Source organism: Glycine soja, chromosome 12, assembly GCF_004193775.1.
Source record: "Glycine soja cultivar W05 chromosome 12, ASM419377v2, whole genome shotgun sequence".
NCBI classification, from domain to species: domain Eukaryota; kingdom Viridiplantae; phylum Streptophyta; class Magnoliopsida; order Fabales; family Fabaceae; genus Glycine; species Glycine soja.
Genome location: NC_041013.1, coordinates 42,301,937 through 42,326,426, shown reverse-complemented (window position 1 = coordinate 42,326,426; position 24,490 = coordinate 42,301,937). Strand labels below are relative to the sequence as shown.

Genomic DNA, 24,490 nt, shown 5'->3' with positions numbered 1-24,490 from the left:
ATTCTTTTTTTATTATAATAGAATTATAGAAATAGTAAAGAAACTAAAGCTGGAACATAAGAGACCGGATTCGAGTCCGTGATACACACGTAAACATGGAACATCATGTTTTTTAAATAATATATTAAAACAACCATTGATGTTGCATAACGCAAACATCTGAAGTATTGTTTGTGAAAATAATGATGATATTAAACCATTATTTAGACGATCTATGGTTGGTTACTTGGTTATCGCTTTCGCAATATTTAAAAATTTAGATTGTTTTTCCGTAAAAAAAATGTAGATTGTTTTTTCATTCAGATAAGAGAGGATTTGGCTTTTTACAACCCATAAATATCAAAACAGCAACGCACTTGTGAGTTTATTAACATTATTCGATGACATCATTAATTAAAACCTTTTCATCCAAACTACATCATATTATAATTTATAATCATCACACTATTTCTCCATTGATTGCAGAATATTCGTCTCATAATCATAAATATGGATGATGATATATCTTGTCATTATGCATGTAGCTAGCTCTCAGCTTTTTTTAATATTGTTCTAAAAAATAATTGTTGTAGCACATCGCATGGAGTTTGTTCATTACAGTGCAAGATCTACATGGAGGATAATGGAGTAATTGTTGGCATAAGATAAATTTTTAATGAAATGAATGTAAATAGTTGTATAGGATAAAAGAGAAAATAAATTGATATTAATTTTATTTGTTTTATTCTTTTAAATTTTACTGTTTTTTATTTTTTATTATCATTTTTAATAAAACATATTTTTTTGTTTGAAAAAATATTAAATTATTTTTTGTCCCATTGAAAAAAACTTCTAGATCCATCATAGGCTCATGGATTCTTTCTCTTCTTTTCGGTTCAAACAAGGTGCGTTGCCAACAAACCAAACACATATCTCATTCCATGGATTCTTTCTCTTCGTTTATATTCACTTTTATATAAAAGTCGTTAAAAAATCTTTTATTTAAAAAATTAAAAATATAGTTAAGCTACAGAGAAAGATAAAAACAATAATAAAAAATGTTATAAATTTAAATATAAGTTAGAATATCATTACTTTAAAATTCGAAGACATGCATAAAAAATTTATAGACTCCATAACTTATAAGAAATTACACCTTTTCAATACACATAATATAAATTCTTAAATCAAATCTCTAGCTAACCAATGATACGTACCTTATCATCTGTATGCAGCTAAATAGTGCAAATGGGATCTCAATGGATTAGCAATGCAATATACAATTATGCGTGGCATAAAATCAAGGCAGTGTTAAAGGGAAAAGAACAAGCATTAGATCCAGAATGGCCAGATGGAATTAGTTATGGTTGCTAGTTCAGACCCACATGATGAGATGAAGTTGAATATGAACAGATCCATTGCATCTATAGACTGCATCGTCCTCTTCTGACTTGTATCAATGCAATTGAATTGATTAGTGGGTGTAAGGAGTATCATTGCTTTATTGATTCCATAAATCACTTGATATCAGCAAGCTTTGAAGTTTGAACCACTCTCCTAATCAACAATTCTACCAAAAACAAAAAACAAAATATATATACCAATTAAAAATAAAAAGACTAATTGGTTCAATATAAATTATTGATAGGACTTATATCTAGAAGGAGACTAGTCTCACAAGTCACAGTATGAAGAATTGAGGTTCAGATTCTTGTTAAAAAAAAATACTTTATATACTTCTATTAGTAATGTTATTAAACTTGAACCGATCATCAATTTAATTTGCATGTTTTTCGAAGCAATACAATAAACTAGAAACATAACAAGTACAAAGAAGACAATCACAAAAAATTGTAACGAAGGAAAAGATAGGAATTTGATACAAATAAAACAAAGGAAAACATAACATTCTTAGTCCTATTCAAATCATGAAAAACATAATAAAAAACAAAAGCATAACAAACTGTAATGAAACAAAAAAATCAAGATCACCGATCACTGAAAGTGATTTATCATTTTCTAGGGGCTTCATCAATAGGCACTGGAAAGTAGCTATAGATAGAGCAAAGAGTGCATTAAAATGGTGATTTGGGGGTTGCGACTACGGCTGGTTGGTGGAGACCAAGAGCGGCAGAATGAGAATGTTAGATTGTGAGAATAAAGCATTGTGACTTAATGACTTTAGGGTTCCATGTTTTTGCTCATTATAATAATAATAATAATAATTATTATAATGTTATATAAAAATAAACAAGTATCTAATGGGCTTTTTTAAAGGATTGAATCTGGTCTTTTTTTTAACAAGTTTTTCAAAAAGCCTTAACCTAACCAACTTATGAATTTTCTTTGTGAAGTGTTATTAATAAAGTAGAAAACATTTTAATACGGTCAATGATAGTTAATTAACTAAATAGTTAATATTTTAATAATATCATACAACTAAATGCTTAAAATCATTCACAAGAGAGGATATTACAAAAACTTACATTGAATTTATGTATTTAAATATTAATTTTATTTTGGCCCCTCCAATTATTTTTTATGCTTCTCCATTGAACAAATGATCAATTAACATATGAACTAAAACTACTTAATTTAATAGGGATGGGGGTGTGGAGGTACGAGAGGGTGAATGATCAACTAACAAATGAAACAAAATTTCCCTAAAAAAAAATTAAACAAATCTGTTTCATTTAAAAACAAATGGTGGACTAAATTTGCATAGTTAAAAAATTGGAAACCAAAATGACAAATTAAAAATGATAGTTTGAACAAAGTTAAAATTAAAACTATTAAATATTAGTTGTCACATCACCTCACTAAGAGCCAACATTTAATCCAAATGCTCAATAAATCTATACTATTAATAAAGGGAATATTCCTTTTTTCTATATACAAATTTTAGACAATTTTATTTTTATCACTTTTTAAACTTTTATTATTCTCTCTTAATAATTATTCATTACTCTCACATTGTTAGTTACTTTTAAATATTTTTTATTTAAAATATGTAAAGAGTCACAAAATCCCTCTATTGTCTTAATAAAATTTAATGATGATACCAAAATTATAAAATTTTAAAATCAAAAGACACGCACACACGCGCACACACAGTGTACAATTGAACTAATCACACAAAGTTATTAATGCTATTCAAATAATATAACTCATTATTATATATATTTTTATTTTAAATAAAAGGATAAATGACCAATTGGTCCTAAAATGAATCTTCTAACAATTTGATCCCTCAAAAATGAAAATACCAATTTAATCCACAAATGTATAAATATTGTGACAAATTGGTCCAGCTATTAAATCTGATTTGTTTTTGTTACCCCTTGTGCGCACGTGGCACCTTCACGAGGTCAAGTGACAAGAAGCGTCTGATGCACACCATTTTGGATGCAAATGTCACCTAATGTTTGGCTCCTCATAGCATACCATTTTGCTCTTGTTAGGGTTTGGTGGGGTAAGGCTGGCAGTGACCTTGTTGCCACCCTCGAGCATCTCCAGTGACAATTTAAAGGCAATGTTGGAGAAGCATCAATGTCAGCTTGGTGCTTGAGGGAATGGACCCCAACGGAGGGTCAGATTTTGACACCAAGGATCTTGTTCTTAGTGTCAATGGCAGAGTGGATCATCTTGGCGATGCACTTGTTGTGCATGGTTGCGAACATGGAGGTCGAGGCCGAGGGCCATGTAGATCTCGACATACTTGTTGTCGAGCTTCTCTGGTGTCATATCGACACCGCAACAAGTCATGACGATTACACTAACAACCTGGTTGACGATCTAGATGCACTCGAAGACATTGCCAGAGTTGTCATGTTATGTGACAGTGATGCTGAGGATGTAGGTGTCGTTCACCAGGTGGACTAATTGTCAATGTGGTCCAAAATGGTGTACTTTGAGGAGCCAAATATTAGGTGACAATTTGGTCCAAAACAATGTGCATTAGATGTGTCTTGTCATTTGACATTATGGAGGTGCTATGTAAGTGACATTTGTGCTACATGTGCACGAGGGTTAATGGAAACAAAGAAGACTTAATGATTGTACCAATTTGTCACAATATTTATACATTTGAAGACTAAGTTGGTTATTTTCATCTTTCATGATAAAATTGTCTTCTAATACATCTTTCAGGAACCAAAATTAATCATTTATCCTAAATAAAATCAAGTTCATAATCTAATAAAGAAAACATGAACCTATTCAAAACTCCCTGCAATGTATGAATGTCAACATCACAATAAATTTTGACTCCCATTTTCTTATAAAAAGATATTTACAACGTAAAAAAAGATGTCTAGAATCTAGGTTGATCTACATATACTATCCTCTTATGTGAGGTGTGAATTGAAATTCATAATTTATGGTCAAGTTGCGCCTACGGGGCTCCTCAAAGGAGTTTAAAAGTGTTTACAAACAAGAGTTGTGTTCAATTAGTCATATCCTTTATACTAGGAATGTTGATAGTACACTTTGATTTGATTATTAGATAAAAAGTTATTTGAATTAAATATAAAACAAAGATATAATTTGATTTAAATATAACATCAAATTCAAATCAAATCAAATGAATCTTTTATGGTTTACTTTGGTTTAACTTGATGGCTTTCCATTTTTTAATCTATCATCATAGTTTAGAATCTATCCACTAAGTTTACATAATTATTATGATATATTATATTAAAAATATTTTTTTTATTAAATTATGTTTAACATATTTTAGTTAAAAATTATTATTTTGACTTTTATTTAGTATTATTATAAAATGATATTAACAACTCTTATTGTAACATAATAATAATTTGTGTATAATTTGATATTTAATATTTTTTTAACATATTGATACACCTTTCTTTTAACATATGAAAATAAAATATGCATATTAACTATAAAGCAAAGGAAATATAATAAATTATTCAATACTTATTATTAGTTACTGCAACAAAAATAATATATTATAAACTTATCATAGAAAGAAGTACACTGTAAATCACATACTATAATCATTATAAATTTAAAATAATATTAATTGTATAATTCTAAACATCCATTAAAAAACAATATAATTATAATATGCAGTATGATTTGATTTTGATAATAACATCTAAAAATCAAACGAGACTGAAAAAATGTATATGTTTTTAGATTTTTTATTTTTGTAATTTTCAATTTAAGTAATTTTTATTTTTTTATTTAACGATTTACGAATGATTTAGTTCGATTGAATATCCTTATTTCCTATGTGTCCAAGTGTAGGTTAATTTTTTTGTTGGGGTGTGTAGTTAATTTTTGGTCAAGAACTGATAATTATTACTTAATTTATTTTAAAAATTCTCTAAGAAAATTATTTAAGAAATTGATATTTTTTAATTTTTTCTATATATACAGACATGAGAATAAAATACTAATCACATAATAAAAGATAAAATTATTTGTAAATCGTATCTTACCATGTTAGTTACTCCATATCGTTAATCTTATATCCCGTTTAAAGTTGTTCATATGTCCTAATAACACTGTCAACTATTTTACCATTTGGGATTATTCAATGCAAGTGGGGCTACTATTATTATGATGCAGCCATGGATAGGACCACATATATCCCCTTGCCATAACGTTGCTGCTTGTCTTAGGCTACAAAGCACCTTTATTGACGTGATATTCAGGTAACAAATTAAAGGAATGGGAATACAAGCTATTTTTTGGCTAAGCATGCTTGTCCTCAATATTAATTAGTAATGTTTTACGCTGAATGTAATATTCGTGTACGATCACAAAAACTGATTGTAATCTTAAAGGTTCTAAAAGTGTTAATCAACTAGTTACCTTTAGTTTGAACTCAATAAATAAACCATAACTGCCAAAGAGTCAATATTTAACATTATAGCAAACAATTGGTCTAAGCTTTCACACTCATTGTCTAGTTTTAAGCCGTGTTTTGATAAATAGTTTAATTTAGTACTTATTTAAGTTTTTATTACAGAAAATTTATCTAATAAAATAAATTAATAAATGCGATTCATAATTTTTTTTTTAAATTCAAATAAATTTCACAAAACTTTTTTTTCTTTCTAATGACTCTAATAAGTTTTGAATTTTTTTAAAAAAGGTTTTCTTATTGTTAGTGTATTTTTTTTTTACATACACATTAGTTTTTTTTTTTACAAAACATATATATTTGATAAAAAATCATCTTATTCGATAACAAGATGTGCGTATTCTTATTATATATCTATATAATTTTTTTTCTTCCATTGATAATACATATACATTAAACTTTTAATATTTAACTATAAATCATTTTAAATACAAAATATGCTGATCTAAATACAACATGAAAGTAGTGTATATAGTGATAAAAAAAAGAGTAAATATATAATCCTTCTATTTTTTATATGATAAGTAGTATTAAATAAGTTTTATAGTTCCAAAAGATTAAATAAACACTTTATTCCATTATTTAATATTTTTTCATGAGGTAATAGAGAGAATTGATAGAAAGATATATAAGCAATGTAAAAGGTGATAGGTTGAAGTTTTAATTTTAGTCATAAAAAAGGTTGACGCTTTAATATACCATTGCTATAAAAAGATTAATTAGTCAAACTCTTTATCTAATTAGTAATTATCATTTAAACTCACAATCAACTTACTTAACTCCCATTCTTTACGAATGGTCTTGTAAATCTTACTATTCACTTTTATTTCTTAAGCATGCAATTAAATTTCCCATTTATTCATAGTTCATAGCCATGCAATTTGCCATTCACTTATGGCAAGGGATTTCCGACATAAATGATTCATTTTGGGTTTGCCTCGCTTGGCGTCAAGGTGAAAGCAGAAATCCATTATGGTCTGAATCAGAATCGGGGATGCAAATTGCAAAGTGAAGCAGAAGAGATGCAGTGCAATTTTAAATAGAAAGAAAAAAAAGTTAAATTTTTGTTTTTAAAAATTATTTTTTCTCTTATTTTTTTCTTAAACCAAAAAAAAGAAATATACTATTACTCTTCACGTTTTATTTCTTCTTTTTTTCCCCTTCCCTCAAAACACGTCATAGGAAAGTTATAAAAAAAAATACTTGTCATAGGGAAATAACATTAGTGCAAGTGCAATTGAATAAAATTATTTTCACCGTACAACGTAATTATCCCGTTTGTTTTAGGTTGAAGGTAGAGTTAAAAAGAAATAATTCTGAAAAAGTTGAAACACCATAAGTTGTTAAACAAAATACATTTAAGATATTAAAAATTGTTAAACACCATATAACAAATCAACAAGTGCATTAAAAACATTAGTCAATATAAAATTAAAATTGTTAAACAAAATACATTCAAAACATTAAATTTGTTCAAAATATAAATTTAATCTTAGTATTTTGTTTTTAAATAATTAAAATTCAAATATTAAATATTTGAATTAATTAATTAACTAACTAATTTCCAAAGTGGTAAATTGAATTGAAACTTCAGTCCATTTAAGTAATATACCTGGAAGCATACTGTCAGACTTTTCCCACGTTCCCGCACTCACATCCATACTCATTTTGAATAAACACATCACCATCATTTCAAAATCCACAACTTTTTTTTATGTTCAATTTAATATTATTAATTAATAATTAACTATACTATTTTCTCATTTTATTTTGGTAGGTTCAAATAAATAACTTTATAATATTCTTTTCCCTGTAAGATCCAAACGGTTGCCCGAAGGAACGAATTAAGAATATTGCAAGAGTAGTTAGTTGCGTCGCCAACTCATCGGAAAAATTTGAAAATTTCTGGGGAAAAAAAAGCCATCATCACCACCAACAGCGACAACAAGGACAAAGTTAAAAGTTCCTGTTCTGTTTTCAGGAACATACAGCAACGTTGAACGTTCGTTTTTTTTTGTTTTTGTTTTGCAAAGAACAGAGCAGAAAAAAAACAGAACAACACTCACAACAGGAATTTTCCCAAATTGTTGGTGTTCGTAACCATTTTTTTTTCTTTCCTATCACTTTCTCTCTCCTCTCTGTTTTTTTTTTGGGTTTCTCTTTCTCTCTCTTTGAGACTCTCTGAGGAGGTTTGTTTTTGTTTCTCGTTCGCAACAACCTCAACCTCCTCATTCAAACCTCGGAAGTTTCGCTTTCAGCAATGGAAACCCGCGACTTTCCTCGATTTGGCAAATGCACCTCTGGAGTTTGGTGTCGAAGGTTGCGTTGATTCCTCCAACGACCCTTTTCGACCTTATCTCTTTCAAACCTCCCCCAGAAGAAAAGAAAAAAAAAGAAACTATTTTTTCATTTTTGTTTCCATTTTCCGCGTTGATTCCGAAATGGGTCGTCGGAATCAGGAAATGGGGTGTTGAAAATTGAAAAATTCTCGAGCTGGGTATGAGAATTTGAGGGAAAAGCTGTGAAATTCGGGTGAATTTTGTTGATTGAAGTTTTGAAGATGATGATATCAGCTTCCATGTCTTCTCTAACGAGGAGTTCGCTGGAGGAGATGCTTGAATCGCTTCGCCGGAGAGACGAGGAGGAGAAGCCGAAGGACTTGCCGCCGGCATTGCCGTCGCGGCCGCCGTCGAGGGCGCGGTTGCCGCCGGGGAGGAGGTCGCTGCCTAACAACTTCAAGGTGGATGGTGAGAATGGTGTGATGGGGCACAGAAGGAAGGGCAGTTTTGGGACCAAGAAGGTCAAGTTGAATGTTGAATCCCCTTATGAAGTCAAATCAGAAGAGATAGTGAGTGAACAATCATCACCACGTCCGGTTTTTACATCCAATGATGCTTCTGCTGAGTGTGAAGCTCCTCCTCCGACCGGGGAATTGGAGGATGATAATGTTGTTTATTTCATCAAAAAGGTAATTTGGGACTTGAAAATGCATAAAAACTTATGTACAATTCTTTTAAGAGCTTTTGGTGCTGTTCTCTAATCAGAATTGAAGTTTTACCTTGGTATTTTATGTTGACCTTTAATGTAAACCTTTATTATGTGGATTACTGAGGTGAAACCCCAATTCTGATTGGTAAACAATACCAAAAATACCTAAGAAACTGCATCTAAGTTTTATCGGTTGATTAATGGATTGGGGTTTTAACAGTAGTTCTTAGTGTTTTGAAACTCTCAGCTTGTTTTCAGTTAATCTGCCTCATTTTGTGTTGCATGTTTTTTAGTTAGAAAATGATAAGTTTTTGGTGTTTGGGTGAAAGCAATCAGCTTCAATGAAATGTGGAAGTTGGTGTTTAAAAAAGGTGTGATTGTGACAGTGTAGCATAACACTTTCAGAATTGTTTAAAAAAGATGTGATTGTGACACTGTAGCATAACGTTTTCAGAAAATAGAGATAAGTTTAACCTATGTTAATTAGATTAGAAAGCTGCTTGGTTATGTTAAAATTTTTAATTCTAAAGATATTGTAATACCTTCTTGGCTTGCTATTTATTGACTGACATTTTGATTCAGGGCTTTTATTTGTTTGATGTTTCATATTGGCACCAATTTTGTTCTTCAGTAGGTTAATATTACACAGATAAATTGTTTGTGGCATGTGTAGCTTACAGGCAGCTCAATTTTCTTTCTGTTTGTTGTTTCCCTAAGTCTTCCTATTTGTTGATCATATAAAAGATTTTTATTGAAAAATATCAGAGTTGCTTTTAACTTTTTACTTTAGGAGAATGTTTGTTGGGGGCTTTTATCTATTTATATATCAGGATTGAGACATTGTTTATGGCATGTTTGTGTCTGTTAAATTCATTTCTGTTTTTGGTTGTTTCCACAGAAACTTCATGTTTGGTGTAGGCAACCGAAAGGGAAGTGGGAGCTGGGAACAATACAGTCAACTTCAGGAGAGGAAGCATCTGTTTCACTCTCAAATGGAAACGTGAATTTCTAAGCCTTTTCTGTTTTTCAAAGGTAGTATTTGTTCTTGAATATGCTAGGTAACAGGTCATTTATGCCATTGAGTTGTTACTGCAGGTTATCAAAGTAGCCAGATCAGAGCTGTTACCGGCCAATCCTGATATTTTAGAGGGTGTTGAAGATCTTATACAGCTCAGTTATTTAAATGAGCCCTCAGTTCTGCACAATCTTCAGTCTAGATATTCTCAGGATATGATTTACGTATGTCTGCTGCTTTGGCTTGTTTTTCCTACTCACGTGATTTTCTATGTATTCTCATATGCTGCTCTTGCTCTTTGTATGCAGAGTAAATCAGGGCCAATTTTAATTGCACTCAATCCTTTCAAAGATGTTCAAATTTATGGAGATGATTATATTTCAGCTTATAGGCAGAAACTTATGGATAGGCCTCATGTTTATGCTATGGCAGATGCAGCTTATAATGAGATGATGAGAGGTAAATGGAATTTGCCTTTTCTTGCTCCTCCTTGAAACCTGCATAATGCAGTTGTGTGATACAAAGCTATTCTGTTTGCATGTTGTACTTTGCAGATGAAGCGAATCAGTCCATTATCATAAGGTCAGCACTCAGCACATTAGATGATTTGTTTTATGCACGCCTCTTAATACATGTTCCTGAACTCATTTTTTTTTTTTGGTAATAAGAGTTTATAGTCACTAGTATACTTGTTAATAATCGCTGTTAGAATTTTTTTTACAGTGGTGAGAGTGGATCTGGGAAAACAGAGACAGCAAAAATTGCTATGCAATACTTAGCTGCTCTTGGTGGTGGCTGTTCTGGAATAGAAAATGAAGTTCTCCTGACAAACTTTATACTAGAAGCTTTTGGGAATGCAAAAACATCTAGGAATGACAACTCTAGCAGATTTGTGAGTTTGCATTTCTTTTTATTGTAGTGGAAGGACCACTTCTTCTTGTTCTGTAAGATTTCTTTAAGATTTGTGGATGTTGTCTAATGGCTGAGCAGTTTAGTTGATATTCATTTTTAATTGGGTGCAGGGGAAGTTGATTGAAATTCATTTCAGCACAATGGGGAAAATTTGTGGGGCAAAAATTCAAACTTGTAAGACTGTTTGAGTTAAATATGTTCACATAAAATTAGCTCTTTTCTGATTTCTTTTTATTTTTTTGTTTTTTCAATTTAATGACCTGACTTATTCTTATGATTTTGTGTTTCTCATATGTCAATTCCCATATGCTAACTTGAACAGTTCTGTTAGAAAAGGTAACTTGAGATGCTCTTTTGAACAAAAGTGTGAAACTGAAATATTTATTATTCTTCACTTCTGAAATCATCTTGTCTCCTGTGGCCAGTCAAGAGTTGTTCAACTTGCCTTGGACGAGAGGTCATATCACATATTTTATCAACTTTGTGCTGGATCTTCATCTGATCTTAAAGGTGCATTTTCTACGCAGTCTATCAATTAGTTTGCATACTTGAATACTTCTGTGCATCTTTGAGATCAAAATGACCATTTTTGATATAATTCCATTGAAATGACTGCTGACTGTGATTCTCCCAGTGTTGTCATCTGTTAAGATCTCCTCTGCCCTATAATATTAGTTATGACTTTTAAATGAACACTAGATTTTATACAGAAATTTATCGACCCCAATTTCTGCATGTGAAGTGATAAGTTACCTTCACATTGTGATTTCTTCATCAGCTTAATTGAGCATGAAAATATTTTCTCCCATATCACTATATGGAATTAATTTATTTTCCTGTGCAGAAAGACTGAATCTTAGGGCGGCTAGCGAATATAAATATCTTAACCAGAGTGACTGCATGACAATTGATGGTGTTGATGATGCTAAAAAGTTTCATAGGCTGATGGTATATTATTTTACAGTTCATTTTTTGAACATTAGCTTCTTTAATTTTGTTTATGCCTTTATGGCCTCCTAAGATCTCATGTCATTTTTTCCTCTTGCATTTGAGTTTTTCCCCAGAAAGCATTGGATGTTATTCGAATGTGCAAAGAGGATCAAGAGCTAGTTTTTAAGATGCTGACTGCAATATTATGGTTGGGAAATATATCATTCCAAGATACTGACAATGAAAATCACATTGAGGTGGTGAATGATGAAGGTAATTGTTAAGATGTTCCACATCAACTAGGAATATGGCCAAAGTAGTCTATATAAGAGTGGGCAATCCTCCCTCCTTGTTTCATATTGTCTATGGATAACATAAAGGGTATATTTGAAATTTCAGTTACTAAAAAATGACTTTGGTTTTTCTTTTCTATTGGCAGCTGTAACAAATGCTGCTTTGCTAATGGGTTGCAGTTCCCATGAGCTAATGGAAGCATTATCTACCCATAAAATCCAAGCTGGCAAGGATACCATTACCAAGACATTGACCTTGCGGCAGGTCTGTCTATTACTTGAACAATTCAGTTGATCTAGTTTTCTATTTCTCCTAATTGTATTATATTATTATATCCAATTTTTAATCCATGTTTAGGCAATTGATGCAAGAGATGCATTAGCAAAATTTATCTATGCAAGCTTGTTTGGTTGGCTTGTAGAACAAGTTAATAAGTCACTTGAAGTGGGTAAACGCCGCACTGGGAGATCCATAAGTATCCTTGATATTTATGGGTTTGAGTCATTCCAGGTATGCAGTTTGTATTAACGTGTTTATTGATGCTTCATAGATAGACTTTGTTAATAGTTTATTATTTTTATTTTGTAGAAAAACAGCTTTGAACAATTTTGTATAAACTATGCCAATGAGAGGCTTCAACAACATTTCAATCGGCATCTGTTTAAACTTGAGCAGGAGGTCAGCAACTATGTTAAGCTTTAATTTGAACACAAAATTGTCAGTGTGTAATACAATTCCAGGAATTTTATTTGTGTTTAAGATTGCTGGGTATTTTGATGCCTGGTATGGTGGCATCTTTAATTTGAATGCAATAGTGTGATACAAATCCAGGAATTTAGTTTGTGTATTTTTCTGTTATCTTTTTGAAGTAAAAAAAAAAACAGATTTGGTGAGGACTTCTCAACAGTTTTGGCCAATATAGTACATGACTAATTAAAAGCAACGTATCAAACTAAAATTTCTCAGCACAAGAAACCTTTGAATTATAAAATCACAGCTCAGTTTAATCCTGATTGCTGACTTATCTATCTGAATCAGTGTATTGTTTACTTTAGTAAATTGTCTGTCACATTTAATGATGTCCTAGTGCTTTGAATTGATTGTGAACCATTTAGTATAGGTCAACCTAGGCTCATGTTGTGTTTATCTGTCTACAAGACAGAGGGAAAACATTTACTAACTGATGAAAACATCCATGACACAACAAAACAAGAAGATGGTGTTTCTATCACATGCTATGTATGTATTTTGAACAGGCTTGGTTAGCTTGACAGCAACATTGCAATTTACATGCTTCAGGATTACGAATTAGATGGCATTGATTGGACCAAAGTAGATTTTGAGGACAATCAAGTGTGTTTGGATCTCTTTGAGAAGGTATTTATATGGTTTAAGATTTCTAAAATTTTATAGCTATTCCTCTTTCGCTGAGCTGGAAACCAGACCAATGTTTTTATTTTTGTTGCATTCTTTTTTAGTTTTTTTACACTGAAGATTATTTTCAGAATCATATTATGTTCAGGTTGTAATGTTGGAGTTCACATTATCCTCTGTGACTAGTATTTTCATTATGTACTCTGTTGTATAATATGCAGAAGCCTCTGGGGCTACTCTCTTTGTTGGACGAGGAATCGAATTTCCCCAGGGCCAGTGATCTAACACTTGCCAACAAATTTAAACAGCACCTGCACGCTAATCCTTGCTTTAAAGGGGAAAGAGGCAGGGCTTTTAGTGTCTGTCATTATGCAGGGGAGGTTAGTATCAGTACTTAGGACCTTTATTGGTTGTGATTTTTAAAGTCAAATCGATCCTTCAATTTAATTGCTACAAAATCTACTTGGCTGTAGTTTTTAAAATTGAATTAATCCTTAAATTTACTGGTTTAAGCTGTGTTCATTTTGAAAATAGTGCACCCAGAGTATTGCAGTATCAAGCATAAACTTCATGCTGATATTATCATACTGTAGCAGTAACGTTACTGATAATTAATATTTGTCACTGTAATTTTTGTCTTGTATGAACTAATATAATCTTATACGGCCCCAGTTTTTCTAATATGATTATTTAGTTCTTTCTAGATATAATAGTATATTTCTCCCTTTGTAACTCCTACGAAAGAACTTTGCTTATTTAGTTTCTTTAACTACTTGCAATTCAATAAAGAAACCAAATGTTGGATGCTTTCACTTTGTCATGAGAAATTTTATGACACAAATATCATTTTGATATTAAACACACAATTTTACCTCTAGAGGAAAAATGTTTTAACCGTACTTTTTTTCCCTAGCCTGTTTTCAGAAATTCCTGCTTTATAATTTTGTTTTTCTTAGCCTTTCACGTATATGTAGAATGCATACCATGGAAGTCAATCTTGTATTAATGTTTCTGACTATTCTAATATTTGGTCCTTTATTAGGTTTTGTATGATACAAGTGGCTTCCTAGAAAAGAACAGAGATCCACTACCATCTGATTCCATTCAACTACTGTCATCATGTAGTTGTGAACTGCTACAGTTGTTCGCAAAGACGCTTAATCAGTCTCAGAAGCAATCAAATTCCTTGTATGGAGGTTCTCTGGACTCACAAAAGCAGAGTGTTGGCACAAAGTTCAAGGTATTCTTGTAGCATTACTTTAACTGGTTGGTTATGCGTATTTTATATTTGGAACGAAATGATTTTAATGTTATTGATTTGTTGGTGATGATTGTGGATGACGAGTCCCCTTAAAATTATATGATGTAATAACTGTACAAAGATTTTAGGAGTATACTAAATAAGAAAAACACAATAATTTGAGGGAAGTAAGCCTAACACTTCTCTTTCTTTTAGGGTCAATTGTTCAAGTTGATGCATCAGTTGGAGACCACCACACCTCACTTCATTCGCTGTATAAAGCCAAATACTAAGCAACAACCTGGAGTATATGATGAAGATCTTGTGCTACAACAGCTCAAGTGTTGTGGAGTTTTGGAGGTTGTTAGGATTTCAAGGGCTGGATATCCTACTCGAATGACGCATCAAGAGTTTTCCAGAAGGTAGTGGTGAAACTTATAGTTTTTTAAGTTATATTGAATAACGGGTTGATTTATATTCCTGCTTGTTTAGGTACGGGTTTCTGCTTTCTGAGGCAAACACATCTCAGGATTCATTGAGCATTTCAGTTGCTGTTTTGCAACAGTTTAATATCCCTCCTGAAATGTACCAAGTTGGCTTCACCAAACTGTATCTTCGAACAGGGCAGGTATGTCTATGTAATTTAATGTTTTCACTTCTCAAAACTGCACCTTAGCATTTATTTAGAGTATTTATTTGGTTCAACAGCCAAGAGCCATAGTATTGGGAGCTGGATCACGCTTAGGTTGGCAATTGGGTCCACTTTCCGTGACCCATTCATATTTAAATTCATTTCTGTACATCTAATTATATTAATAGATTTAATGGATTGGATTAGTTTTAGTTAATGGATAGTTAATGAACCAGCCAAAATGTCTATCGGATATCCAAAAGGTTGGAGAGTCATGCATTTGGACATGGGAAACTAGATGCATTTAATTGAAAGAAATACAAAGGTAGAGAATGAAATGTATTTTGACAAAGGAGAGCCTAGACACATCTATTTTAGAAACCTTAATTGATTTCAAGTGGATGTGTTAGATATTCATATTGTTAGCACCCCAACCCCATTTAGGAAAGCTTACATTAGGAGAGATAAAATTCGACCCAAGGAATCTGCTAGATTGGGCATTGGGAAGTTCAGACCCTCGAAGTTCTGATTTCCCTATTCTTTTAACAAGATACCCAGTTCCAGTTTGCTTTTATTTCTCTCACAAATGACAAGATATCCCTCTCTCCCAACCTCTCCTATTATTTATAGGCAAACTACCTTGATTCTTTCTCTCTCAGCGCAACAAACTTATCAAATATCAACAACTAACTCTCTCTAAACACTTAACAGATATTGACAACTAACAGATATCTAACCTATATATCCTATGTTTTAAAAGGGTTACTGAATGCCTTGGATATGGGCCATGGATGATTGGCTCTTTTTATCAATTTTTTAATGGATTTGTTTTTATCCATTCATTTACCACCCTAAATGATTTTTTTTTTCTGAACTATGATTTTGTTTGCTTGAACAAATATATGATTTTGCTTAGTTTTAATGTCATGTTTTAGATAGATTTTATACTACTTCATTTAATGGTTTCTCATTTAATTTTTCTTGTGTTCTGGTTAATTTTGCAGATTGGGGCACTGGAGGATAGGAGAAAACATCTTTTGCAGGGAATACTTGGGATTCAAAAAAGCTTTCGTGGTTATCAAGCTCGTCGTCATTACCATGAACTTAAGAATGGAGTGACTATTTTACAATCATGTAATGCCAGGCTATCAATATTAGTTTTGTTTGAATTGAATGTTCTCATCTGATTCTAGGCCTCATGCTCATTTTTTTCTTTATTTTTATGCCACTTTTTGAAGTAAAATATTTCCATGAAAACATAATCGATTTAAACCTAAAAGAAATCTTGGTGCTTTTTTTGCTTCTACTTTATACAATCTAAATTGGAGGACCTTTTTGATATGTATTAAGTACTTTATACACTTAATCTGATGACTCTAATGGTCAAATTCTTATTGTAAGTGATTGACTATAACCTTGGTTATAGTTTGTATCTGTAACTTTATTGCAATTTGGTTATATTATAGTTGTTCGTGGAGAAATTGCAAGAAGGGAATATGGTGTTATGGTGAAGTCTTCTATGACTATTTCTACTGAAAATATTAAGGAGATAGAGGCAGCCACAACACTACAATCTGGTTAGTGTGTTACAGTTGTTGTCAAGTTTGCCTTGCCAGGGACTTTGCATATGGTTTGCTTATTATTCATTTCTCTTCTATGTAGTAATTCGTGGCTGGCTGGTTCGGAGGCATGCTAGTAGCTTGAATAAGTCAAAGAAATCTCCTGGAAATGCAAGATCTAGGCGAAGGTCACGTGTGAAGATGCCTGAAGTAAAGGTACTTTACCATGCATGTTTCCTCAATTTTCAAATAATTAAATGATTTGGTTCTTTTTCTGTTGTTTTATACATGTAATGGTACATTTTGGTTTTTATTTCTTCTATCCAACTAAAAATTATTTCAATTTGGAGTTTCAAATCTGAAGTCATATAATTTTCAGTTCATTCCAAACCCACTTTTAATACTATTAATGAGACAAGGGCTTTAAAGGTTTGGACTATGGAGAAACATTAAGATTTCTAGGCATGTTGACTATCCTAGTATTTGAGAATTTATATCCCTGGTTGGTATGACAATTGATTTTTCTTTTCTTAATTCTAAAGAATAAATAATATCTATATTTGGTAGCACAGGAAGTGTATAAAATGATATACCAATTAAAATGGTAAGAAAGATTTAATTTTTCTGGAACTTTTCATATTAAATGAATTAAATTTGAGTAATGCTAGTAGTTGTTCATTATATTAAGTACAGATCATATTTTTTGCACAAGTATTGTGATTTAATTGGTAGTAATCAAAGTTCTCCCTCTGTTGAGATCAACATCTCACAAACTGTTTGTGTCATCTTTTAGTAGTCAATTGTAAGATATCAAAGAGCTTTCTTTCTAGTCTTTTGGTTGTTATACTGCACACTATACCAGCCTTTTTGCAGAAACATGACTAAGTATTTATTTGCATGGTGGTCTCAAACATAAAATCCATCGGTACCTTGAGCATATTGTTTTGCCTTCTTCATTCGAAGCATTCAAAAGCATATTTCCTTTTGGAATGGGATTTTTCATGGATATAGAATGCTGAGCTTCATGATTTTGTAAAGTTCCCTACCACTCAACACCATAAATTTCTTATTTTTTTGGTCTAGCAGGATGTGTCCGGTGAGCGGGGCCAGAATCTTCCTTCAGCCTTAGCAGAACTCCAAAGGCGGGTTATCAAGGCTGAAGCTACCATAGAGCAAAAGGAAGAGGAAAATGCCGAATTGAAGGAACAGCTAAAACAATTTGAGAGAAGGTGGATTGAATATGAGAAAAGGATGAAATCAATGGAGGATATGTGGCAAAAACAGATGGCATCTTTGCAAGTATGCTTTCAACTCATAGAAATCCTCATACTCGTGAATAATATTGTAATAGACAAAGTTGATTTATCTGATCAAACTGAACTTTTGACTAGCCCATTTTGCTTTGGCCTCCTTGAAAAAATTCGTAGTATTCCTCAACCCCTCCATAACCAAACACCTGCACTTAGTCGCCTGTGTCAGTCTTAAAGATGAATTAACAGGAACTCTTATAATGTGCTAGTTTGTTTATTGCTGATACGAAGAGACTTATACCTAGAAAGTAATTTGTTAATTGTGGTGATTTTCTGTTTTTTAATGAGTTTGTTCCAACCATATTTACTAAAAGATCCCATGCATAAATGGTTTCAAATATAGCTTAAAATTATATTGAAGTTTCTGATTGCAATTTCAATGCAGATGAGCCTTGCTGCTGCTAGAAAGAGCCTTGCTTCTGAGAATGCCAGCGGTCAAATTGCGAGGCGTGATGTTGCGTCACCTTTCGGCTATGATTCAGAAGATGCTACTTCTGTGGGATCCCGAACTCCTCGAACACCTGGGGCAAGCACACCTTTGAAGTATTCCAGTAGTCTTACTGAAGCTGGAGCAGGGAGAGATGCCAACGGTACTTTGACTTCAGTCAGCAACCTGATGAAGGAATTTGAGCAACGCAGACATACCTTTGATGATGATGCCAGAGCTCTGGTTGAGGTTAAAGCGGGTCAATCTGCTAACACGAATTCCGTTGAAGAACTTCGGAAACTCAAACATAGCTTTGAGGGGTGGAAGAAAGAATACAAGGCTAGACTAAGAGAGACAAAAGCAAGACTACATAAATCAGAAATGGATAAAAGTCGGCGGAGGTGGTGGGGGAAATTGAGTTCGAGAGCACTATAACATTCAGCTTACAAGTATTCTCTTTGCCAAAGGTGAATAAAAGGTGAAAGGTTAAGCAAAAGGGGTAAAATGATTGTTGTCATAAACTCTCATTTTAAGGAGTTGCTTCATCTGTACATCCATGGGAACATTTGAAAAGTGTTATTGTACTAGTTGGTGAAGGGAAAAAAATGTATATCTACCAATTTTGTTACATGGGGGGAGTGATGTATAGTTGTAGACTTTAGGTTGCATAGTTGTATTAGTAGTCTAGTTTGGTCATGTATATGCTGTTGTTGCTGATGTAATGTAAAACTTAGCCTTAATCTCTTAAAAAATTGAAATTTTCTGTTCAAATGAACTCACAAAACATCTTTTTTGTTTGTTTATAGATGATCCTCCTCACCACTAGCTGGTCTGAAAACTGGATATTATTCCAGAGTTTATCATTTCGTCTCCTCCGTATTCCCCACACCACCATGGCCATACGGTTTATTTGAGCCAGTTGCAAGAATGAGAGAAGCTCAAAAATCAGCTCTGAGCAGGATTCTGCATTCCCGATTTTGCATAAAGATATCATCTTAACTTCATCTTTTATTTTTAACTTTTTAAGTCACATAAGCAAAATCTAAATATTCGTGACTTTTCAATTTCTCACCTACACCTCATGGCTCATGATATGCCAATACTTATTAAAAGCTAAAACTTTTATTTATTTATTGGTGACATTTATGCCAATTTATATCATGGGGTCTAACTTGAACAGGATAATAAATTATTGTAAATCTTTAATACCATGTTTAATTGTTATGCGTAAAAAAAATGTTGATAGGATAGCCACTTTCTTTTTAGATAACTTTTCAACTTTTCTTTTAACTTTCTTTAAACCTTTGTAATCATTGACATTTTACTTTCCTAACACTTTTTTCCAACAATTCATTTGATTTATTGTTATTATTGATTATTTTCTTGAACTCTACAAAAGCTCCTTAAAAAAATAAAACTCTACAAAAGCTAAAAAAATGTCTTCTCAATTAATCCTTTTCAATATTATAGTTAAGCACCCATACAGAATCCTCATATTTGCAATATACTTTCAGAGAGATAAAGTATGCCACTAAAACATGAAAGGAATTGATTTGAAACAAAAGAAACTTAAAAGGGTCAACCGTAAGAAATTAAAAATAGAAACCATTAATTAAAAAAACATTTCATATCTCAAAAAATTCATTAAATATTTGATATTTTAAAATTGGTGATTATTAAAATTAATAAATTATATTCATGCTATAAATGTTGATGGAAAAATTTATCCAAAATATCGTTTATTTTAAATAATAATAATTGTTTTGTAATAAAAAAAAAAAGCTTTCTCGGGAAGTCACAAACCCAACTTACCCGAGAAGCTAGATATGTTAAAGTGAAAACAAAACCTCATTGCCTATTGACATTGTTTACTTGCTAAGTGAAAGAGCAGAGAAGGCTGAGAAGTGTTGTGATTTATTGTTACCACCGATTAAATATGGCTTGGTGCTGCAAGAAGAAAGGGAAAAGCAAGGAGTATTGTTGGCTGTGCTACTCGATCGTAGAGGTAAGAATTTCCCCCCCTCTTAAATTAGTTAAATCTATTTAGAAAAAAATGCTACTCTCAACATGGCACTATACTGAATGATATATAGTTTTTAGTAATTTTATTATTGTGTTTTAAACTAGGATTATATTGTCTAGAATAAAAAAGATTGTATTTTGTCAAGGTTTGTAAATCTATCTTTGTGCTTGTTTCAATGTATTATTCTATGAATTCTGAGTCATAATCTTTTAATAACGTAGATTTTTTATTTGGATTAGTTTAATATGTGTTGTTATTTTCATTACTTTCTTGTTATTTTATTTTTTGAGTTATATAATTATGTTGCTTTGAATATTGAATCTCTGTCTCTCTCTCTTACTACTTGGACCCTCTTAGAATAATTGGTCAAATTCCACTACTGAAAAAGTGAACAACGAGTGTTTCTTCCAGTACATCTTATGGTAACCTCAAGGCCTATGTACGTAAATTTTCAACGTGATAAAATGCTCAACGAAACTCACTGTTAAAACACATTATTATTTTTTGGGGAAGGGAAGTCAACAGTAGTGTGAGTAGCACAAAATACCTATAAACTTCATGATGACTATTTTTTTTTTAGAAAATTTGACTCACCGTTTTTAATGAGATTTTTTGTCTTAATCATATTTATTTTTATTTATATATTCAAATCGAAGATCTTATTTAATACTACTTGAACCAATAACACAACACAGTGTTAAAACACACTCTTTAACCTTTTTTAAAAATATTTTCTTTTTAATATATTCTTTATTATCAATTGAATTGAGTTTAACTAGACATAATTTAATGAGTCTTGACTCTGAATTAATAGAATTCATATAAACACCAATCAATAATTGAAAGTGTTAAAAGAGAGTATCAAATTCTCTTTAAACATTGCATCCCGACTTCAACATTGCTATACCTTTCTCATTGGTTGCTTCAGACAAAACTATATTAACAAACAAGAGACATCCGAGGTTTAAATTGAACCTTAGTCCTTAAGAAGTACACTAATCCAACAATTATTGTGATCATATAATCTACACATAAATCACAAAGGCAAGCACGAGGGATGGGATCATAGGGATTAGGGAAGAAGAAGTCATATACATTTTAAGACCCTGGGGAAAACTTAGTGGCATAGACCCAAGCATTGTTGGCCACAGGGTTGTCTAGGTGGTCCAAAAGGTTCTCCAATGGACCTTTTCCAGTGACAATAGCTTGAACAAAGAATCCAAACATAGAGAACATGGCCAACCTTCCATTCTTGATCTCCTTGACTTTGAGCTCAGCAAAAGTGACTGGGTCATCAGCTAGGCCCAGTGGGTCAAAGTACTGGCCCCCAGGGTAGAGGTCATTGCCCTCTCCCACCCCATCAAGCCCATTGATGCGGTACCCTTCAACAAGGCCCATTAGGATAACTTGGAAGCCCAGCACTGCCAGGATGCTTTGTGCATGGACAAGGTTTGGGTTTCCCAAATAGTCAAGCCCACCTTCGGAGAATATTTGGGCTCCAGCTTTGAACCACACTGGCTCCTTGAAGTCCACTCTCAACCACTTCTCTAGCACCTCTGGGGTGATGCATCCTAGTGCTCCAAGCATGGCCCATCGCCCATGGATCACCTTGTACCACATAATAACAATTTAGTGTTATCATTAGGGAAAAATCACTTTCATTAAAATTATGACACTTGACATGTATGATCCCCCCTTGTCTAACATATGGTCAAAATATTCACTTAGTTCCTATATTTGTCTTCATAATTTTAGTTTCTATACGAGAAAATTGTAACTTTTGTTCCCACACAATTTCTTTTAGCAGTTTATCACTCTGCGGTTTTACACTTTCAAAAAATTCTACTATAGTATTAGCCACAAGGACCAAAACATTAATTTTATGTGTGAGAACTAAAACTTAAAGTTTTATCATATAAAGACTAAAACTTAAGACAAGGACAACTATAAGAAGCAAGTCAATAATTCATCCTTATCAAATTAAGAGTAGTAACTAGTAATAGTCAAAAGAAAATTTGCTCCATCATTAATTGGTCTCACTATAACAAATGATAGAAGCCCATAATCAAATAAAGAAGACTCTTGTTGTAAAAGAGTAATGGAAGTTTAGAACCTTAAAATTAAAGTAAAATCAGTTAGAACCTTCTGTACTATACTAAATTAGTTTGTTTGTTTTTTTAAAAATTAATGAGAAAGAACCATTTGTTTGAGTTTAATGCTAAAAAACTACCTCAAGAGCCCTGTTCTTGGCAAATGCTTCTGGGTCAGCAGATAAGCCAGCAGTGTCCCATCCATAATCCCCAGGGAATTCTCCTTTCAAGTATGAAGGGGTCTGAGCTGAGAAGGGTCCCAAGTATTTCACTCTGTCTGGTCCATACCACAAATCATTGCCCTGAAATGTTCACAAAACACAAACCCAAATAACATATCAACCACACTACGTAATCAACACCATAAAACTTTTGTGATAGTAAAACATAAAACATGAAGAAGAAGAGTACCATGGTGTACTTCCCAGTTCCCATGGAGACAACATCCCTAAGAGCATTGGCATTGGCACCCTTGCCTTGGCCAAGGAAAGGAGTTGCTTTAAGAGTACCAGAACTTGTTGTTGCTGCCATCAATGTTGCTGCCATGACTTCCAACTTCCTAGGTTTGAAACCTTAAGTTACTTGAAAAATAGAAGATAACTAATTGGTTTAAAGAGAAATGTGTGGAAGAGTGTAACATCAATATGTAGGGAAAGAGAATCAGAGAGATTTGTGGCTAGAAACACTTTAGTGTGAGCTGGTGGTGGGGATGGTGTGGTTTGGAGCAACCAATGGGAAGGCTTTAAAGGATTTTATGTATCTCTTACTCATATCTTTCTATCCACACTTTATCTTTTCCCACCAGATCATTTGTCTATATGTATTCAACTATCTCATTTTTCTTTTTTAACCTTATATTTGAAATTAAGAATATTTAAGATGGCACACCCACCTTAGGTCTAACACCTCTATCATATATTATTTCAATCAAATATCTTTTAAGACCGTTAATGCTTTAGAAAAAGATTAAAGAATAAATTCATGGCTACCTTATATTCAATTTATCAAACAGCTATCTTATATATATATATATATATATATATGTGTGTGTGTGTTGGTTATCTTACACGTTACAGTAAAGTCATGGTTTAATTATTTGCTTAATTCCATATATCTTTTTTAACACCACGAAAAAGTCGAAATGTTAAAATTATTGTTTTCAGCAAGCAAGTGATTAAAAAATGTTGTAAATAAAGACAAGACAATGTGTAAAATAGTTCCAATCCCTCACCAACACGATTTAGCAAAGTCTGGCTGCCGTAGAATCGCAAAACCAGTGGTGACAAGCTGCTATCCCAAGTCGTTTGTTTATTTAATAATGTGATATAGCAATTATTATCTTTAGTCATTCTAAACGATTCTTTAAATTGAGCAACTCTGACCTATGTGCAGCACAGAACCACAGATTAAATTCAATATTTAAAATTTGAATTTAAATATGTTTGAAAAATAATTTACCAAAATAAGTTTTTTTTTTGCCGTATTTTCAGTCAGACATAATTTAACTTGACGAGAACATAATTTAGCGTGCGAATGGATAAGCGGTTTAATTAAGCATAAATTTAATAAATTTTTATTACACAAAAAATTATCTCATAAAATAGATAAAAATGATTTATTCTGATAAACTTCAATTAAAATTTTATTAAAATTAGCTAAAAAAACTGTAAGTTACACAAAAGCTCCACCAATTACTGAATACTAGTGGAGAAAGCCCGTACAATCTCAATAATGCTTTTTCCTTATAATTTTATATAACATAATCTAATAATCACGATAACTGATCATCTATTCCTTGCAGAAATTAGAGGTTGGTTAAGTATCA

At 32.2% G+C, this 24,490-nt stretch overlaps 2 protein-coding genes across 3 annotated transcripts; one reads left to right on the top strand and one right to left on the bottom strand.

The window, feature by feature from the left end:
* Positions 1–7,699: 7,699 nt before the first annotated feature.
* On the top strand, positions 7,700–19,412 carry LOC114380214 (myosin-2-like). Of its 2 annotated transcripts, none has more exons than XM_028339201.1 (24): positions 7,700–8,840; positions 9,759–9,860; positions 9,956–10,099; positions 10,184–10,334; positions 10,430–10,457; positions 10,599–10,767; positions 10,898–10,961; positions 11,110–11,123; positions 11,213–11,297; positions 11,632–11,735; positions 11,852–11,990; positions 12,157–12,275; positions 12,369–12,521; positions 12,600–12,689; positions 13,311–13,388; positions 13,607–13,765; positions 14,428–14,625; positions 14,842–15,047; positions 15,118–15,253; positions 16,261–16,390; positions 16,723–16,833; positions 16,919–17,031; positions 17,902–18,114; positions 18,511–19,412. In XM_028339201.1, the coding sequence occupies exons 1-24, from the start codon at positions 8,433–8,435 to the stop codon at positions 18,985–18,987; spliced, it is 3,591 nt and encodes a 1,196-aa protein (XP_028195002.1). In that variant the 5' UTR covers positions 7,700–8,432; the 3' UTR covers positions 18,988–19,412. The 2 variants fall into 2 exon arrangements, with proteins under 2 accessions (XP_028195002.1, XP_028195001.1); XM_028339200.1 differs by having other exon boundaries at positions 17,899–18,114.
* Positions 19,413–21,391: 1,979 nt separating this feature from the next.
* On the bottom strand, positions 21,392–23,312 carry LOC114380055 (chlorophyll a-b binding protein 3, chloroplastic). Its single transcript, XM_028338966.1, has 3 exons — positions 23,077–23,312; positions 22,806–22,967; positions 21,392–22,183 (listed from the first exon to the last, which is right to left on the bottom strand). Exons 1-3 carry the CDS (start codon positions 23,209–23,211, stop codon positions 21,674–21,676), a joined length of 807 nt encoding a protein of 268 aa, XP_028194767.1. The 5' UTR covers positions 23,212–23,312; the 3' UTR covers positions 21,392–21,673.
* Positions 23,313–24,490: the final 1,178 nt, after the last annotated feature.

Excerpts from the sequence above, each read along its gene's own strand:
- LOC114380214 (XM_028339200.1), top strand. The coding sequence starts at position 8,433 with ATGATGATATCAGCTTCCATGTCTTCTCTAACGAGGAGTTCGCTGGAG. Across the intron at positions 11,736-11,851 it reads AAAAGTTTCATAGGCTGATG|AAAGCATTGGATGTTATTCG; the intron begins GTATATTATTTT and ends GTTTTTCCCCAG. Across the intron at positions 16,834-16,918 it reads AGCCACAACACTACAATCTG|TAATTCGTGGCTGGCTGGTT; the intron begins GTTAGTGTGTTA and ends TCTTCTATGTAG.
- LOC114380055 (XM_028338966.1), bottom strand. The coding sequence starts at position 23,211 with ATGGCAGCAACATTGATGGCAGCAACAACAAGTTCTGGTACTCTTAAA. Across the intron at positions 22,968-23,076 it reads GAACTGGGAAGTACACCATG|GGCAATGATTTGTGGTATGG; the intron begins GTACTCTTCTTC and ends TGAACATTTCAG. Across the intron at positions 22,184-22,805 it reads CCAAGAACAGGGCTCTTGAG|GTGATCCATGGGCGATGGGC; the intron begins GTAGTTTTTTAG and ends ATGTGGTACAAG.